A 19,558-nucleotide genomic window follows, 5' to 3' on the forward strand; every position below is an offset into this window, starting at 1 on the left:
AATGGGTTAAAAATGGGTTAAAATTGGGGTAAAAATATGGATTAAAATTGGGTTAAAATTGAGTTATAATCTGGGTTAAAAATGGGTTAAAATTGGTTTAAAATATGGATTAAAATTGGGTTAAAATATGGATTAAAAATGGGTTAAAATTGGGTTAAAAATGGGTTAAAATTGGGTAAAAATATGGATTAAAATTGGGTTAAAATTGAGTTATAATATGGGTTAAAAATGGGTTAAAACATGGGTTAAAATGGATTAAAAATGGTAAAAATTGGGTTAAAAATTGGGTTAAAATATAGCTTAAAATTGGGTTTAAAATGGGTTAAAATTGGATTATCATTGGATTACAATTGGAATAAAATATGGATTAAAATTGAATTAAAATGGATTAAGATATGATTAAAATATGGGTTGAAATTGGATTAAAATATGGGTTATGACTGGATTGAAATCTGATTAAAAGGGATTTAAATTGGTTTAGAATTGGATTAAAATATGAATTAAAATTGGGTTGAAATAGGATTAATATATTGGTTAAAAGTGGATTAAAATTGGATTAAAATTGGATTAAATTGGGTTAAAGTTGGAATAAAATATGGATTAAAATCGGATTACAATTGGATTAAAATCAGATTCCCTTTCCTTTCCTTTCCTTTCCTTTCCTTTCCTTTCCTTTCCTTTCCTTTCCTTTCCTTTCCTTTCCTTTCCTTTCCTTTCCTTTCCTTTCCTTTCCTTTCCTTTCCTTTCCTTTCCTTTCCTTTCCTTTCCTTTCCTTTCCTTTCCTTTCCTTTCCTTTCCTTTCCTTTCCTTTCCTTTCCTTTCCTTTCCTAAACTTTCCTTTCCTAAACTTTCCTTTCCTTTCCTTTCCTTTCCTAAACTTTCCTTTCCTAAACTTTCCTTTCCTAAACTTTCCTAAACTTTCCTTTCCTAAACTTTCCTTTCCTTTCCTAAACTTTCCTAAACTTTCCTAAACTTTCCTAAACTTTCCTAAACTTTCCTTTCCTTTCCTAAACTTTCCTAAACTTTCCTAAACTTTCCTAAACTTTCCTAAACTTTCCTAAACTTTCCTAAACTTTACTTTCCTTTCCTAAACTTTCCTAAACTTTCCTTTCCTAAACTTTCCTTTCCTTTCCTAAACTTTCCTAAACTTTCCTAAACTTTCCTTTCCTAAACTTTCCTAAACTTTCCTTTCCTAAACTTTCCTAAACTTTCCTAAACTTTCCTAAACTTTCCTAAACTTTCCTTTCCTTAACTTTCCTAAACTTTCCTAAACTTTCCTAAACTTTCCTTTCCTAAACTTTCCTTTCCTAAACTTTCCTAAACTTTCCTAAACTTTCCTTTCCTTTCCTTTCCTAAACTTTCCTTTCCTAAACTTTCCTTTCCTAAACTTTCCTTTCCTTTCCTGCACTTTCCTTTCCTAAACTTTCCTTTCCTAAACTTCCCTTTCCCTTTCCCCTTTCCCCTTTCCCCTTTCCCCTTTCCCCTTTCCCCTTTCCCCTTTCCCCTTTCCCTAGAAATGCTTCCAGGATTCTGGAGCCAGGCTGGGAGAGCTGGGAATGTTCCCCTGGAGAAGGGAAAAAAATTCCAGGGAATGCTCAGAGTCCCTTGCAGGGCTCCAGGAGAGCTGGAGAGGGACTGGGGACAAGGCAGGGAGGGACAGGACACAGGGAATGGCTTCCACTGGGAAAGGGGACATTGGGCTGGGATCTTGGGAAGGAATTCCTGCCTGGGCTGCAATTCCCAGATTTGCTGTGGCTGTCCCTGGATCCCTGGCAGTGCCCAAGGCCTGGTTGGAATTTGGAGCTTGGAGCCCTCTGTGGACAGTGGGAAGTAGCCCTGGAGTTGGATCCAAAGGGGATTTTTGATCCCTTCCCACCCAACTCATCCCGTGCTGGAGCTGGGGCAGCTCTGGGGGCTCCGCAGCCGCTCCCGTGCCTGTCCCAGGCTCTTTGGGCTTTTCCTGCTCTCCTTGGAGCCAGGAATGCAGGTCTGGAGAGCCCCTTTCCCTTTGGGCTCGCTTTGGGATCTCGGGAGTTTCTCCCCCGTGTCCCATCCCACCCTTGGAATGCCGGCAGCCTCTGGTGGCTCCCGGGGCTCTCAACCCCGGCGTCACCGTGGCCCCTGTCCCTTCCCAAAGCCCATTCCGTGACTTCCCAGGTTTTTTTCTTCTTGCCAGGCTCGGGGTGAAATGTTTTGGAGTTTCGTGCTGGGTCTCAGATGTTTGTGGGTTTTTCTCTCAATTTCGGTGAGTGCTGCAGCACTCGGAGCTATCCAACTAAAAATGGTGAAAAGGGGATGGATCTCCCTCGCTGCAAGGCTTTTTTTAGGGCGAACACTCCAATTAAAAAGCTGACACCTGGATTATTTTTACTTTTTGACCCGATGGCCAAACACCCTTGACCCTTTTCCTATAAAATTCAAAAAAAATTCTTCCTAAACCCAAGAAGAAAGGAAAAAAACCTCTGCCCTGAAACCTCCATTTTCTCCTGCACCCCCACATCTCCCCCCTCCCCCCCGTGCCATCACACCCATCTATTCCAACTCCACACCCGTGATTTCAACCCCATCTCTCAGTTTTGGGAGCCTTCTCCAAATCCTCTGGCCAAAAGCAGAGTTCTCCTGGGTTTTAGTGCCTGGCAGCCCGCAGAGCTCCAAACTCCTGTTTTTCCGGGTTCCAACACGATTTCCGGGTGGATTCTGCTCCCCCCCAACCCTTCCCCATCCCGGGATAATTCCTTTTGGGGCACAAATGTCCCCGCGGGTCCCTCCCGGCGCTCCCTCCGCACCCTTTATTAAAATTCCTTTCCACACTGGATTTTCCAGCCTTTTCTCAGCACCGGGGGGAGGGAGGTTGAGCCCCTCTCCTCCTCTCGGAGCCAAGCGTTTGGAATATTTCCCTGCAAACCCCTGTTGACACTTTTCTTCATTTCACTCTGACAGCTTGAATTAGGTTTTATTGGGAACCTTGGCTACAAAGCCGGCAGCGAGTTCCCCTTTTCTCTTCCCTTTTTTTTTTTTTTCCCTTTTTTTTTTTTCTTTTTCTCCTGGCCTTGTCATTTATGGAGCACCCCGGAGTGCTGGGGGTCAGTCTGTCACTCACAGGGGCCTGGAGGTCACCACAGCTGCCACAGGATCCGGGACAGGAGCTGTCATTATCCCAGACAATTCCCTTCAAGCCTTTTCCTGCAGCCCGTGGCGGAAAGTGGAGCTCCTATTTTTATTTTTATTTTTTTAAATTTTTTTTTTTTTCCCCCCCTCCCCCTAATTATTTTGTTAAAGCAGCTCCTTGTGTTTGTTGGCTGGGAGGGTTCTCCTTTTTGTGGGAGTTGTTTCAAGTGAGGAAAGTTGGGGTGGGTTTGTAGGGCTTGGAATTTTGATTGTTGGTTCTATTGATGGGATTGGAGCAGGAATATTTCCTTTATCTCCTCGGCACTTTGGCCTTTTTATGAGTTTCATCAGGTTGTTTTTTAAAAGTATCCTGTCGCTTTTTTCCAGTGGGATTTCCCATTGGAAAATCGGGAATATCTTTGGGAAAGCAGCCAAGGAGGAGATGGAGCAAGACTTGGGTTTGGGTTGGGGTTTTCCTGCAAACAAATCCCCAATCCTGGCAAAACTTGGGATACAAAGTGCAGGGACACCTCCCACTACCCCAGGGTGCTCTGAGCCCCATCCAGCCTGACCTCGGACACTTCCAGGAGGGATCCAGGAGCAGCCACTGCAAATTTGGGAATTCCATTCCAGGGCCTCACCGCCGTCCCAGCCGGGAATTCCTTCCCAAGATCCCACCTAACCCATTCCCACCCCAAACTTGCAGCATCCCAACATCCCCCACCTTTCTCCCGGGATAGCTTCAAGGCTGGCTGTGGTTTCCCACGTCAGTCCCAGCTCTGTGACCTGCTGGAGCAGGAGAAGGAGCCAAAGGTCGGGGGCTCGATTTACCAGGACACTTCCCAGCCTTCCCGTTGGGAATTCCCTGCCTGCAGGAGAAAGTTCCTGGTGCTGTCAGGGCTGATCCAGAGCCAAGCTCAGATCCAAGGAGCCTCTGCCAAGGGTGGGTTGGCAAAACCTCCTGGAGAAAGGAGAGGTGGCACCAAGAGCTGAAGGTGGCACCTTGGAGGGGCTGAACTCCCAAATTCCAGCAGTGCTGCTCTTCCCAACAGCTGGGAGAGGTCAGGAATGGGGTGCAGGAGTTTCCAGGACTGGGAGAGCTGGGAATGTTCCCCTGGAGAAGGGGAAATTCCAGGGAATGCTCAGAGTCCCTTGCAGGGCTCCAGGAGAGCTGGAGAGGGACTGGGGACAAGGCAGGGAGGGACAGGACACAGGGAATGGCTTCCACTGGGAAAGGGGAGATTTGGATGGGATGTTGGGAATTGGGAATTCCTGCCTGGGCTGCAATTCCCAGATTTGCTGTGGCTGCCCCTGGATCCCTGGCAGTGTCCAAGGCCAAGTTGGATCCACCTGGGATCGTGGGAGCTGTCCCTGCCCCTGGAATGGGGTAGGAATGGGATTTAAGGTTTCTTCCAACCCAAGCCATTCTGGGATTTTGGGAGATGGGAGCTGTGCTGAGCAGCCCCTGTGTGGAAATCCAGGGATTATTGGAAGTGTGTCCCTCTAAACCCATTCCCTGTGACCTCGCTCGCTCCTGCCCTTTTCCCAGTTTTCTTTCACGATCCCTTCCAACCCAAACCATCCCATGGTTCTGTCATTTTGTCTAAAAGCCCAAAAAGGGGCCGAGAGGGGAATTCTGGGGGGGCGGGGGGAAGGGGGGGAAATGATTTGGGCTTTCACCACTGGAGATTTTTTCCCTGGTCCTGAACATTCCAATCCGCAGCGCTGGAGTTGGGGTTGCGTTGATTCCATGGGCCGGACCGGCTCCTCTAGGATGGGAGATGAGAAATGTGGGAATTGCTCACCCACCTTTCCTCCTGAAACAGCGAGGAAAAGCCCCAAATCATTGAATTCCATTGTTTTTCCAACACCAGCTCCTGTGAGCTCTGCCCGGCTGCTCAGGGGTGAGGCGGAGGAGGAGGAGGAGGAGAATTCCCGGTGATTTTCTTTCCTTGCAAATTCCTCTCTAAAAATTTAAATTTTTCAGCTCCACGGAAGTCGATGACATGATCCGAAAATCCACAAACCTGCTGCTGACCCGGACCCTGAGCAACTGTTTGCAGAATGTCATCAAGAGGAAAAATGTTGGACTGACAGAGGTGGGATGTGCATCCCCTTGGGAATGGAGGGACAGGACACAGGGAATGGCTTCCCACTGGGAAAGGGGAGACTGGGAAGGAATTCCTGCCTGGAATGGAATTCCCAGATTTGCTGTGGCTGCCCCTGCAGCCCTGGGAATGTCCAAGGTCAGGTTGGATCCACCTGGGATAATGGGAATTGTCTTTGCCGTGGGTGGGGTGGGAATGGGATGGGATTTAAGGTTTCTTCCAACCCAAATCGTTCCAGGATTCTGGAGCCAGGCTGGGAGAGCTGGGAATGTTCCCCTGGAGAAGGGAGAAACCCAGGGAATGCTCAGATTCCTAAAGGGGCTTCAGGAGAGCTGGAATTGGGGACAAGGCGTGGAGGGACAGGACACAGCTTCCCACTGGGAAAATGAAATTTAAATGAAATGTTGGGAAGGAATTCCTGCCTGGGCTGGAATTCCCAGATTTGCTGTGGCTGCCCCTGGATCCCTGGGAATGTCCCAGGCCGGGTTGGATCCACCTGGGACAGTGGGAGGTGTTGGGGTGGGAATTAAATCATCTTTGAGGTCCCTTCCAAGCCAACCCATTCCTGGGCCGTGTGATTCCAGGGCAGGAGATCCCTTGGAACTCCTTGGAGCACCTTTAGAGGTTCTGGTTTGGAGCATTCCATGAAATATTTGCCTGGAAAACAAAGGGGCTGCTCAGGGCAAGGAACTTCGTGGGAAAGCAAAGAGATTTCTTTGGAGCTGGTTGTGAATTTTCCCCTCTTCATTTTGGGGAATGTTACCAGTAATTAATTAATTAATTAATTACCGGTAGGAATTAAAGTCAGAATTAAAGCATCAGAGGACATCCAAGAGGGAAATGTGAGGGAATGGGGCAGCCATCCTGGTTTTCAGGTGGTGTCTGGGTGGTTTCAGCACATCGTGGCTGCAGCGCAAGCCCTGAGTTGGGATTTTCCTTCCAGGGGGAGCCTCCTTTTCTCTGTGCAAAGTCGGGTTTGTGATGATTTTATTCCGTGTAAATCCGCAGGTCCCCGGGACGGGTGGGACCTCTGAGTGCTGATAATAAACAGGGAGCTATTAATTATTTATTCATTATTTATTAATTGCTCACTTAATTACTGCTGCCTTGGATTGTGCCAACCACGGCTTTCCCTTCCCAAGTTCCCATTCCTCCCATTCATCCCACAGCTTCTCTGGACACCCTGTTCCAGTTCTGCACCTTTCCAGAGCCTCTTTCCCAGTTCCTCTTTCCCACTTCCTCTTTTCCTTCCCAGTATCCGAGCTGAACCTCCCAGGGTGTCACCACCACCTTCCTGGTGTCGCCAACACCAGTGCTGGCATCTCCCTGGTGTCACTTTACAATTTGTGCTCCTGCACCTCTGAAATTCCTGGAGATTCCAATCTCCTTCAGATATCTGGGAACATTCCCAAACCATTCCAGTTCCTCTTTCCCAGTTACTGTTTTCCTTCCCAGTATCCAAGCTGAACCTCCCAGGGTGTCACCACCACCTTCCTGGTGTCACCACAACCAGTGCTGGCATCTCCATTTCCCATTTGTGCTCCTGCACCTCTGAAATTCCTGATGGGTCCAATCTCCTTCAGATATCTGGGAACATTCCCAAACATTCATCATCAGTGGCACTCAAATTTGGGATATTTTTTGGGTTCATTGTCACCCAGGAGCCTCCTAAAGAATCCTGGCATTTTTTTGGGGGGGGGAGCCATGAGTGACAGCTCAATGTAGGAAAGTCCTTTGGTAAAGGAATTAAAAAAAACCCAAATCATCATTGTCACTCAAATTTGGGATATTTTTTGGGTTCTGTGGCAGCCAGGAACCTCCTAAAATGTCCTGGCAGGTTTTTTTTTCTTTGTTGTTGTTTTTTTGGGTTTTTTTTGAGTGACAGCTCAGTGTAGGAAAGTCCTTCCACAAAGACAAAAAAAGAATCACCTCCCGTGGTTTTAGCAGCTGTCACGGGAAACGCTTCCCCCTGGAATTATCTTGGATTTAGGTTTGTTAAAGGAGAGACCAGTGCTTGTCACCTTTCCACGCTGGGATTTCCATGGAATTGGCACCCAAAGCTTCCTTTGCCTCCCCAGCTCGTGCAGATCATCATCAACACCACCCACCTGGAGAAATCCTGCAAATTCCTGGAGGAATTCATCACCAACATCACCAACATGCCGCCCGAGACCGTCCACACCACCAAGCTCTACGGGACCACCACCTTCAAGGTGAGCTGGTTTCAAATTTTCACCAGTTTGAAATTTTCCTGCTGTGAGGTGGGATTGGGAGGAAGGCAAGGATCAACTTTTAATGGTGGAAACTGAAATTTGATTGCTAGGATTTATAAGGAAAAAATCAAAAAAAGAACGATTCGGGATAAAAGTTTAGATCGCTTTTCCTCCCTCGGAACACGCGCGCGAATTTTTTTTTATTTTTTATTTTTATCTCAGGCAGAAGACAATTTAGTTTGCCATCTCTAAAATTAGGAAAAGGGTCTTTTCTTTTTTTTTTTTTTTTTTTTCTTTTAAAAGGTAAAAGGACTTTTTACCAGGTTTTGGAAGATAAAAATTTCAGAAGACTTTTACAAACCACCAGAGCAGGGCAGGGGTCCCACCCTGGGCGGGTTCTGGGTGGGATCTGCTGGGCTGAGCCCAAAGATAATCCAGGGCTATTTTTTGGGAAGGTTGCACCATGGCTTTGGGTTTGTCCTTGCTGCTGTCGAGATCCTCCTTTAATTACAGCCCTAATTAGCTCAAGGATCAAGGAGATTTGGAACAAAAGCTTGATGGTTTATTTCTGATTTAAACAAAATCCACCCCCCCGTGCTGTCGGGAACGCTGTGTCATGGACACCAGGACAAGGATTTCCAGAATTTTTATTTCTCCATCTTTCTGCTCCTTTTAGCATTTTCCCCTACAAATCAAAGCTGACAGAAACTCCCAGATTTTCCAACTTTTAAAGCTCATTCCCAGGAGCGTTCACCCAGAGGGTTTCTGTGGGATGGGGTTGGGTCAAGTTTGGGGTGTTTGAGTTGTGTCCCGTGGAAATCCGGAGGTGGGAGCAGCAGGAATGGGTTGGGAGAGGCTTTGCTTTGGGATCACTCAGTTTTGGGGTGGCTCAGGAAATCCGTCCTGGAATTATCCCAAAGATAATTGGGTCTCATTTTTGAGTCCCATAATTTGGGTCTCAAAGATCTCGTTGATGTGGAGTCCCCATCCCGTGTGGGATTTTGGGGATAATGAATCCCCCATTCCATGTGGGATTTTGGGGATAATGAACCCCCTATTCCATGTGGGATTTTGGGGATAATGAACCCCCATTCCGTGTGGGATTTTGGGGATAATGAACCCCCATCCTGTGTGGGATTTTGGGGATAATGAACCCCCATTCCGTGTGGGATTTTGAGGATAATGAATCCCCCATTCCATGTGGGATTTTGGGGATAATGAACCCCCCATTCCGTGTGGGATTTTGGGGATAATGAACCCCCCATCCCATGTGGGATCTTGAGGATAATGAACCCCCATTCCTTGTGGGAATTTGGGGATAATGAACCCCCCATTCCGTGTGGGATTTTGGGGATAATGAAACCCCCATTCCATGTGGGATTTTGGGGATAATGAACCCCCCATCCCCTGTGGGATCTTGAGGATAATGAACCCCCCATTCCATGTGGGATTTTGAGGACATGGAATCCCCATCCTGTGTGGGATCTTGAGGACATGGAATCCCCATCCCCTGTGGGATCTTGAGGATATGGAATCCCCATCCCGTGTGGGATTTCAGGGCCGTGGACCCCCCATCCCACCTCACATCCCGTTCCCAGGACGCCCGGCACGCCGCCGAGGAGGAGATCTACACCAACCTGAACCAGAAGATCGACCAGTTCCTGCAGCTGGCAGACTACGACTGGATGGCCCCGGAGCCGGGCAGCAGGGCCAGTGACTACCTGGTGGACCTCATTGGCTTCCTACGCAGCACCTTTGCCGTGTTCACCCACCTCCCGGTGAGCCCCTGCCCTCCCCTCTGCTGGCAACCCAAAATCCCTGGGGTGTGCTGGGAGCAGGGCCTGCAGCTTGGAGAATATCAGGGGGGAAAACAAACAAACAAACAAACAAACAAACAAACAAACAACAAAAATATTCTGGTTTTCGAGGTGTTTCGTCACTGGGTTTCTGCGGGATTCTCCCTGAATTTTATGGGATGGAGGCTCCATCCCAGCCCACTGTACCAGCAGGATTGTCATTTATTCCCCACCCGTATTTTAGATATTTTAATTTCCAATTAAGAGCCATCCAGGATTTCTTCTTTTTTGTTTTCCCTCCAGAAATTCCCACCCAGCCTATGGGTGCATTCCCCCGACCTGTATTTAGATTTTCCAAGTGTTTGTCAAGTCCCTGATGCCTCCCATCCCAATATTGCTCCATATGTTTCTTCCTTCCCTCTGCTGTCTCAAGTCCCTGTGTTTATGCTGCTCTTGCCATCAGAAATGTGCTTTATGTTGCTTTTTGACTGGTGTCTCATTGGTAGGAAAAATCCAATCACCAGGGAGGTTCCTTTTTTTTTTTTTTTTTTTTTTTTTTTGGCTCCAGCAGCTTTATTTTATTTCCTTTTTTACCCCTCTAATTGGTATTTGTTCTGAGCTGGATACACTCTGGGGAGGATCAGCAGGTATTTTGAAATCCCAAATCCCCCTGAACTCTGCGGTTGTACTAAAAGCAATTTCAGATCTTTCCTTCTTTACCAAACTTGGATTTATTTGCTGTTTTCACCAGCTGGGAATAAACAGGAAAAGGGAAAATTTCATATTCCCCAGTGGCAGCTTCCTGGGATTCTCCTCTGGAAGGAGGTCCCAAACCTGCAGATTTTTTGGGAGGTGTCACACACACACCCCCCCCCCCCCCAAACAGGAGAAATGCTTTAGCACCTGGATTTTGCCTTAAAAAAAAAGGAGAAATGGTTCAGCAGCTGAATTTTGCCTTAAAAAAAAAAGGAGAAATGGTCCAGCACCTGGATTTCTCCTAAAAAAAAAGGAGAAATGGTTCAGCACCTGGATTTCTCCTAAAAAAGGTAAAATGTTTTAGCACCTGGAGGTCTCCTAAAAAAAAAAGGAAGGAATGGTTTAGCACCTGGTTTTCTCCTAAAAAAAAGGAGAGGTGGTTCAGCACCTGGATTTCTTCTTTTAAAAAAGGAGAAATGCTTCAGCACCTGGATTTTGCCTTTAAAAAAAAAAAAGGAGAAATGGTTCAGCACCTGGATTTCTCCTAAAAAAAAAAGGAGAGATGGTTCAGCACCTGGTGGTCTCCTAAAAAAAAATGAAGGAATGGTTTAGCACCTGGATTTCTTCTTTTAAAAAAGGATAAATGGTTCAGCACCTGGATTTCTCCTTAAAAAAAAAAAAAAAAAAAGGAGAAATGTTTTAGCACCTGGAGGTTTCCAGGCATCAGGCTGGGAACACTCAGGATCCAGTAATGGAATTTGACAGGGAGATTGGTGTCTGCACCAGAGCATGAAGCAGCAGAGATGAGCTGGGGGGAGATGCCCACAGTGATTTATGAGGTGGGCCAGCAGTGATTTGTCTTCTTTAAATATTAATGTTTCATTTTGGAGCCAGCCAGGGCTGGTTTGGAGGCTGGCAGGGCTTGAGTTGGTCTCAAAAGCACCAGGACAGATCGAGGCAGCCTTTTGTCTTCCAGAGCTGGGTTAGAAAAATCCCAGATGAGGAGAAGTTTGGAAATATTTTTGTTTTTTGAGCAGCCCCCAAGCTCCAGAGCCTCTCCCCAAATCCTGGGGAGGCAGGAGAGGCACCTGAGCTTGGTTTGGGCAGGTTCAAAGCTTTGTGGGAGCTGCAGATTTGGGATTTTTTTACTGGGGATTGGAGTATTTTCCTTATGTTGCTGACGGATCACCCAAAATCGTGGGTGAGAGCCAGCCAGGAAGGACCAGGCTTCATCCCAAAGGCCTCCACATCCTCTGGTGTTGAGGTTTTTCATCCTTGTAGGGTTCAGGGAATTTTCCCAGCAGTTGATTTAGGAGTACACTGGAATTTCCTGGGCTGGAGGTAAAGGTGTTGTCCAGACCCACGTGTTTGTTAAAGCACCAAAAATGTGTGTGGGCATCAGCCGGGGAAGGCAAGAGCGAGAGGGGTGAAGGAACTTTTCCAAAAAAAAAAAAAAAAAAGGTGAATTCCAGCTCCAGGAGGATATTCAGCCCTCTGGGGACAAGGTGGAGCTGATCCAAACCCATCCCAATCCATCAGCACGAGAGATTGGAAATAAACCCCGACAGTTTTGGGATCTGGGAGGAGCTGCTGCCCTGTTCGAGACGAGTTTTCAGCCTGGTCCCATAAAAATCCAGGATTTCCACACTGCCAGGAGCTCCAGGACTGGGATGAGGTGTCCTTGGAGCACCTTCACTCCCGTGTGCAGCACCACCCATCCCTGCTTTCTTCTGCTTTGGGAGTGCCCCCATTCCCAGAGCTGATTCCTGCTGAATTTACGGGATTTTCCCAAGTGAGAAATGTCCCCCTGGTGTTGGAAGGTGCAGTTTTGTTCCTCCCCTGCCTTTTATCCCAGCTGGAATGTCACCTCCACCTGCCCATCAGGCAACCTCAGCCCGGGCATGTCGGAGTTCCTGGGTTAAAATTCCAGCTCCAAGAAACCCCATCACTGATCCCAGAGTCCTGGGGCTGCAGGAATGCACCGTGCTCAGTAATCCCATTGTCCCCACGGAGCTGCAGGAAAAACCTCGGTGGGGTCACGGCCCCAGCTGGCCCCGGGGCACCTCAAGTGACCTCGGGGGATCCTTGGGATTCAACACTGGACAGGGGGGCGAAGGAAGGAATCTGAGCCAGGATTCAGGATTAGGGTTTATGTTTCCCTCTTCAGGCCGAATTTTTCCTGGATTTCTTGGGAATCCCAGGATTTTTGTGTTGAATAGTTTGGGTTAGAAGGGTTCCTTAAAGGTCACCTACCCCAGATTCCTGCAACAAGCAGGGACATTTCCAGCTGGATCACATTTTCCAGAGCCATGGCCTTGGATTTTTCCAGGGGTGAGGTCTCCACCATTTTTTGGGCCATCGGGCAAAAATAACCCAGCCCAAAATCCTGGCTCATAACCTAAAGAGTTTCCATTTTCTCTGGAGCTCAGGCAGGAATTTCAGCCCCAAATTTTTCCTTTGGAGTAGGAACTGTGGGAGATGGTGAAAGCCACTTGATTTTGGGAATTCCTGGAATTATTTGCATGTGTCAGTTTTCTGGGGGACATCTTCAACTGGATAAAGCCATGGCCTTGGGATTTTTCCAGGGGTGAGGTCTCCACCATTTTTTGGCCACCAGGCAAAAATAACCCAGCCCAAAATCCTGCCTGGTGCAGCAGCCTGATGTCCCTCCACTTTTTCCAGTCCTTGCAATCCCAGATTTTTCCTTTGGAGTAGGCATTGGGGGGGGGGGGGGGGGGGGGTGGTGATGAAAACCACTTGGATCTGGGAATTCCTTTGGGATTTATGTGCACGTTGCAGTTTTCTGGGGGACGGCGTGTGCCGGGGGGGCAGGAAAAGTTCATGGAGAACTTCCCGGGGTTTCAGTGCATGCCAGTGCTGCATGGAACGGTCATGGTGGTTTGGAGCCACCATTCCAAAATGCTCCACTAAGTTCCCAAAAATGTCTCCGAGCAAATAAAAAAACGCTGATGGGAATCAAAGCGTAATTAACATTTGGCTTCCTTCGTTAATCAGGGGCAGTCGGTTCCTGCTGCTGCTGCTGCTGCAGGGCTCATTAATACGGGATGCTCTGGTCTACTTTAAATGAAAATCCTCTTTTTTTAAGGGTGAAAAATATATATATATATATATATTTTAGCACAAGAAGTATTTTAGGCCTTTTTAAAAAAAAAAAAAAAAAAAAGGTGGTTTCTGGTTTTCAGCAAGCAAATGGCCACGGCCTCCAAAAAGAAAAAAAAAAAAAAAAAAATGAACATTTCCAGCCTAAAACTCTGCAAAGAATGACTGAAAAAGCCTTTTGTCTTTGATGGCTGATTGTTGTTTTTATTTCTTGTTGGACAAGTTAATGTAAATGGCATTGACAGGGCTACTCCAAACACACTGATTTGTTGACATTAAGCTCCTCAGAGATGGAGGGTTGTGTCAACACCTCCCCTGAACTGTCAGGTTAACAAAGCAAGGATGTTTTCCTGGGGGAGGGGAGCGGGGCTGGGGGAAGGGAAGGGGAGGGGGTGTTTTGTTTTTATTTTCAGTTTCCTTTAATCCTCTGTTAGTCTTGTATCTCGATAACCTCCTTTGGAAGGGGATCAGGGCAGGTCAAGAGGTGAGGCTGACCTGGGAAGGGGAAGCAATCTTTCAGCCATCCAACAAATCCAACCTCTGCCGCTGAGCACTTCAGCGTGAACCCTCTGCACAGATTTTTCCCTCCCCCCCCCCCCCCCTCTGTTTTTATTCCCCCTTTTCTGCTTATTTTTGCCAGATGGCAGGCACAGATTTCAGCTGGAGCCGTGATGGTTTTTTGCCTCCTCTTGGCATCTCTTCCCCCTCGCAAACGAACGGCCCCGGCAGCTCTCGCTCTGGTAGAAAGGGCTTTGCAAGTGTTTATTTTCTTTCCAAAGAGAACGATTGCCTGTGTTTTTATTTGAAAAGTCAAATCCCTCTGGAATATTTATAAGCCAAGGCCCTGTGCGTGGAAGCGAAATGCCGTGAACTTTGCACCAACCACAGCCTCGGCCGCCTTGGGAGGGACCCAAGTGGAAAATAACCATCAGGAAAACATCTCGGGAGCACCAGAGTCACCTCTGGGTTTGCACAAGTCCAGTCTGTGCTTAAATAATCCCCCGGCCCTTGGGAGAGCTGAGCTAAACCCTGCTGGAGCTGGTCCCAGGGTTTGACATCCGTCACCTCTTGCAGGTGGGATTGCTGAGGAGCAGGGATGGGGATGTGCAGGAGAGCTGGAATTGGGGACAAGGCAGGGAGGGACAGGACACAGGGAATGGCTTCCACTGGGAAAGGGGACATTGGGCTGGGATCTTGGGAAGGAATTCCTGCCTGGGCTGCAATTCCCAGATTTGCTGTGGCTGCCCCTGGATCCCTGGCAGTGTCCAAGGCCAGGTTGGATCCACCTGGGACAGTGGGATAAGTTTGGATCAGGATCCCCTCTAAGATCCCTTCCAACCCAACCATTCCCTGATCCTGTGACATAATAACAGCCCCACTGCTCTTGTGTCACTTTATTCTCCTCCTCCTCCTCCCAGCAGCTCCCAGGATCCCCCGTTTTCCTTCCCCAGTCCTTTGTTGGAGCTGTGGGGTGGTTGTGGGCTCCTCTGATGCCCTTTGGGCTCCTTTCCTCCTTTGTCCTGCTGCTTTGCTGTTGTGCCTTTGCCCTGGAGCTGCTGGGCTGTGCTCTCCAGGGCCAGGTCCGTGTCCACTCCATCGTGTCCCTGAGTTCTGAATGTTGTGTCCTGCACCTTGGCTCTGCTCCCCTCTCACCTCCAGGTTCTCCAGGGCAGGGACCTGAACCAGAAAAGGTCCTTTGTGTCAGCCAGGAGGAAAGAAAAAGAGGGATTGGAATTTGAAATAGGTGGGATAAATCCGAGACTAAAGGAAAGGGTTTTTGTTCCAATGGGTGGCTAAATTGTTGATTTTAGGATGTTGAAATGTATCCTTTTTTCACCCTGGAGTTCCTAAATCCACAGGGAATTAGGGGGAATGTGTGATACTAGGGAAACCTGGATGAGATCCTCACACTCTGCTCCAAAGAGAAAAGATCTTTGCAAAATCCTTGCTCCCTATTCGGAGAAATTCTCTGTGGGGATTCCAGCTGGAAATTCCTCCTGGTTTGAGGGAGCTTTCCCTCAGACTGGAGTGGAAGTGTCCAGGGCCAGGCTGGACGGGGCTGGGAGCACCCTGGGATGGTGGGAGGTGTCCCTGCCATGGCAGGGAGTGGAGTTGGATGAGCTTTAAGGTCCCTTCCATCCCAAACCATTCCGGGCTTCCACGCTTTTCTCCGGCAAATAATGTTGGGTTCTTGTCGTGTTCCACCTCCCAGTTTTTTGGAGTTGCCCAGTTAGCACCAAAACGAAGCCAAGGAAGCTTCCAGACCTTCCCTCTGGTTCTGCAGCCCCCTGTGGTTGTCGCCATCTCTGCTTGGTCCACGTGCGGGCGGAAAACCCGTGGCATTTCCAGGGATAGGCGGCAAACAAAGAGAAAAAAAAAAAAAATAAAAAAAAAATCCTTGTTTCCTCAATTCCTAAGGCAGCAAAAGCCACCTGGGAATTCTGTGCCGTTGTCACATTCACAGCCTCGACCCTGCTTCAGCTTTCCAGTCTTTATTCCCTGCCCTTCACGGGATTCCCAACCGATGTTCCCCGCTCCTCTGGGATGCTTGCGCCCCTTTCCCTAGAAACTGAGCCTGGCTGAGCCTGGACTATTTTCAGGCTCTGGGGTGGGGGGTTTAAGTCAACACTGAGGCCTCAAATCAAGGCCAGCTCCTGGAGAGAGGGAGCCTCCTTAAAGCAATCCAAGGCTGCCTCCCATCAAAGCCGGGATGCTCGGGGCATTCCCTGCAGCCACGACTTCCCAGGAGCCGTGTTGGATGTCAGGAATCCTCCCTGGTGTCCTCAGGGTGTAGCCCAAGAGAGAGAGATTAAAAAAAAAAAAAAAAAAAAAAAGAAAGCCTTTTTCCCTCTGGCTTTTCCAGGCTTGTTTAGAAGCCAGATGTATTTATTCCTTTAATTGGATCCAGTGCCTAGACAGCTCTGGAGTCAGCTTCCTACGGAGAGGGGGGCATTACTTTCATTAAGGTAAATCAATGGAAAATAATACCTGGAGCTCCCCTGGAAAGGGTCAGGGATGGAGTAATCCCTTTATATGGAGGGGCTTTGCCAGCCTGCTTTTAGTCAGGCTGGTTCTTAACGGCAACAAATCCCAGCTTTCCTTTTATCCCTCCTGATTTTCTGTTCTCTGCCCAGTCGGGATGAATTGGCGGGAATAAATCACGGGAGAGGTGGAGAAATAAAAATGGGATCGCTCAAAGTAGCAGCAGGACAAAGGAGGAGTTTCAGCAGAGTTTTAATTTGGCCGGGGGGAAGTTGTTGTGGCTAATCCTGGAAGTTTAAAAGGTAAAAAAAGCGGGATGCAGACATGGACAGGACATGAGAAGCATCCAGAATTTTCTGTGTTTGGGACTTTCTACTCCAGAGGTGATCCAAGGCTTTTAGGGGATTGCTTGGCCTGAATGAATGTTCAGCAAAATTCCCCTAAAACAGGGATGCCTGGAAGGGGAGAGCGTGGAGCAGTGGCTGGAGCAGCACATTCCTGAATCCCAAATATTTGTCAGGATGGAGGGGTCAAAACAGGAGCTTGGTGGTGCTTTAAAACCAGGAGCAGAGTGTCCAAATCCCATGGATGGGGCAGGCTGACCCCTGATTAACCCAGGAGCTCTGTAAACTCCAGCCTGGGTTATCTGGAATTTCAAATTTCCTTGTCTGCTTTCAGCAGTTGGAATATTAATGGGAGCCGAAAATGCCCAATCCCATAAATCCTTTAAACCAGGGTGTGCTCCCGTCGGTGTCGCTCCCTCTGTGGAGTCACCTCGGCGTGGTTGGCTCGGAATTTTTTTTTCCAGACTGGGATTGAGGAAGCTGTTGGACTCTTTCTCTTGCCTGCAGCTCCATCCGTGAGGAATGTGCGGCACAGGGAGTTGGGCAGCCGGAATTCCAGCCCTGGTGTGCGGAATCCAAAGGTGCCTTCTCCTTCCTGCTCCAGAGCCTCAGCCTGGACCTTCCAAAAATCCTACCGGGAGATAAAGTCTGGGCTTGGATTCTTTTACCCTTTAGGAAATTTAGGGGAAATCACAGGATTTGGAATTTCTTGCTTTCCTCAAGAGCTGGGTATGTGGAAAGGGACATCCATGAGCAGCTTCCAAAACTCTCCACACCTTCCTTAACCCATCCACGGTAGGATCCCCCTGCCCTGGAGGAATCCAAACGTTTTGGGGGGGTCCCTGTGCAGGGGACTCTGGAGTTGAGGGTGCACGGAAAAGTTTTGGGATTGTCGCTTGGAGCCGCCAGCCACGGCTGATGCCACCAGCGTGGGTGAGGATGATTCTGTGACCATCACAGGGATCCCTTTCCACAAATGTTTTCCCTGGATCTTACAGCCTTGGGTAGATGGAATGGCAGGAGCAGGAAGAACGTCCCAAAGTGGAATTCCGTATGGAATTCTCATGATCCTCTGGAGATTTTTGTTGTGTTTCACGAAGGGCAAGAAATCAGGAGACCCTGATGGGTTAATTAATAACCCATCACTGATTCCTACAGCTCTCCCTGTCTCAATGTTGTACCCACCTTCTCCCTGTTTTTTTTTTTTTTTAGCTACAACACCTCAAATTGGAAATGGAAATTTAGGACGGGATTCAGTTCTTTTGGGAAAAGACAAAATGAGCCGAAGGTTCAGGCGCTGCTTCCGCTGGTCACTCGGATCTGCTTGGAAAAACCTCTTGGGCTGAGCTCTGCTGGCTCACGGAGCAGCAATGGAGTGGGATTTTTTGGGATCTTTCCTTGGAGCTCATCCTTTTTTTCCAGCCTGTTCACCATCTGGGCCCGTGCTGGGGCAGCGGTTGCGTCTCCTCCAGTGTGCCGAGCATTCCCAACGGGCGGGAATCTGCGTAAATCGGGAATCTGGAGCATCCCTGTGTGTGCACGGGGTGAGGAACCCCCGGGGCCACTGTCCCGGAGGGAGGATGAGCTCTCCAAACTTCTGGATCTTTCCTTTTATTTTCTCCGGCATCAAATTGTAATTACGAAATTATTTCGGGAATATGGAGCGATTCAAATCCCTCTCTTTAAGTTTTCCTGCTGCCGTAATTGGCAGCTTTGCCCCGATAAATCAGCAGAAACAAACGTGGTTCTCACTCTTCATAAGCGAGGGGAAAAATTAAAAAAAAAAAAAAGAATCTGCATTTAATCATCTTTTTGTTTCCAAAATGGCAGCTGCTTTGTATTTAATGGAAAATCAGGCTCTTCCCAATGGAAAGAATGTTATTCCCAAAGCGAATACAAAAGAAAATAAAAGCCACAAAAGAGGAGGATGAAATATGTCCATATTTCCCCCCCCCCCCCTTTTTTTCTTCCTTTGGTCTCACTCGTTCCAGTTTGGAGCCGCGCGCTCCGATCGCGGCCGGGCCACAGCTCTGTTTTGCATCAAGAGATTTTTTGGGAAAGTCTTGGATCCTGGGCACGGGGACCAGGAGAGAGCCTTGGGAGACACGAAAAGGACCAAAAGAATGGAGGTTACTTCATGTTCCTTGTGTATGTTTTGGCTTCCAGCTGAAAGAGTGGAGATTTTCATGGAATATTGGGAAGGAATTCTTTCTGGTGAGGCCCTGGAATGGAATTCCCAGATTTGCTGTGGCTGCCCCTGGAACCCTGGGAGTGACCAGGTTGGACACTGCGGCTTGGATCCACCCAGGATAGTGGGAAGTGTCCCTGAACATGGATGGGGTGGGAATGGGATGGGATTTAAGGTCCCTTCCAACCCAAATCATTCCAGGATTCCATGATCTTGGTGCCAGCCTGGTGGGACACATGGGATCAGGTGGTTCTGTGGTTGTTGAGTGTCTCCAGTTAAACCCAGCGGCAAACCAGGACAAAGGCTGCAATTCCTAAAGTAACTCCGAGAGTAATTCCTGGAGTTTCCAGGACGTTGGGCATGGTGTTGTCCCACCCCAAACCTGGACTGGCAGGAATCTTTCCCACTCGTGACTGCTGTGGAGATCTTTGGAGAGATCCTGCAGCATCTCAGGAGCCCGGAGAGCAGCTGGATGCTCCAGCTCATTTTGGGTGATCCAGGCTCTGCACCCAACAATTTCCATGTCCTTGACTCCCAAAAACCTTTCAATTAAAAATATCCTGCCCTGCCTTTGGATGTTGAACAAGGAAGAAAAGACGGAGACGGTGAAATCTTCTGTTTCTTTGGATTTTTGCGTATCCAGATTTCCCCCAGCAGCTTCCCAGCTTTGCTGCAAACCGTGGAGCTTTCAGAGGAGCATTCTGGAAAAAAATAAAATTAAAAAACAAGACACTTTGAGCTCTTTAAGGGCTCTGTTTTTGCTTTTGCTTCTGCTTCTCAGGCTTCTCATGACTCCAATACCTCATGATTCCTTCAGAGGAAAAACCTTTCTGTGGAGCTGGCTACTCCACAAATTATTAAAGCCCCAAAAAGCCCCAAATCAAATAAGAGAGCATTAAATATTTTTAATAAAAGCCCCTTTCAGCCCTGTCTGCGGGAGCTGGTTGTGACCACCACCCCCAGTGTGATTTCCCTCTTCCTTGAGCTTCCCCCAGCTCCAGCC

The 19,558-nt window shown here is 48.1% G+C and overlaps 1 protein-coding gene across 1 annotated transcript in view; it reads left to right on the forward strand.

Annotated features, from left to right (window-relative positions):
- The window catches only part of EXOC6B (exocyst complex component 6B), a 247,905-nt gene that overhangs the window by 146,473 nt on the left and 81,874 nt on the right, over window positions 1-19,558 (forward strand). Inside the window, 7 exon segments of the mRNA XM_062493221.1 lie at window positions 3,815-4,051; window positions 5,066-5,088; window positions 5,091-5,207; window positions 7,295-7,429; window positions 9,028-9,207; window positions 14,616-14,641; window positions 16,645-16,648. Coding sequence (XP_062349205.1) covers window positions 3,815-4,051; window positions 5,066-5,088; window positions 5,091-5,207; window positions 7,295-7,429; window positions 9,028-9,207; window positions 14,616-14,641; window positions 16,645-16,648 — 722 coding nt within the window.

This window comes from Cinclus cinclus, chromosome 5 (assembly GCF_963662255.1).
Source record: "Cinclus cinclus chromosome 5, bCinCin1.1, whole genome shotgun sequence".
Taxonomy (NCBI): Eukaryota; Metazoa; Chordata; class Aves; order Passeriformes; family Cinclidae; genus Cinclus; species Cinclus cinclus.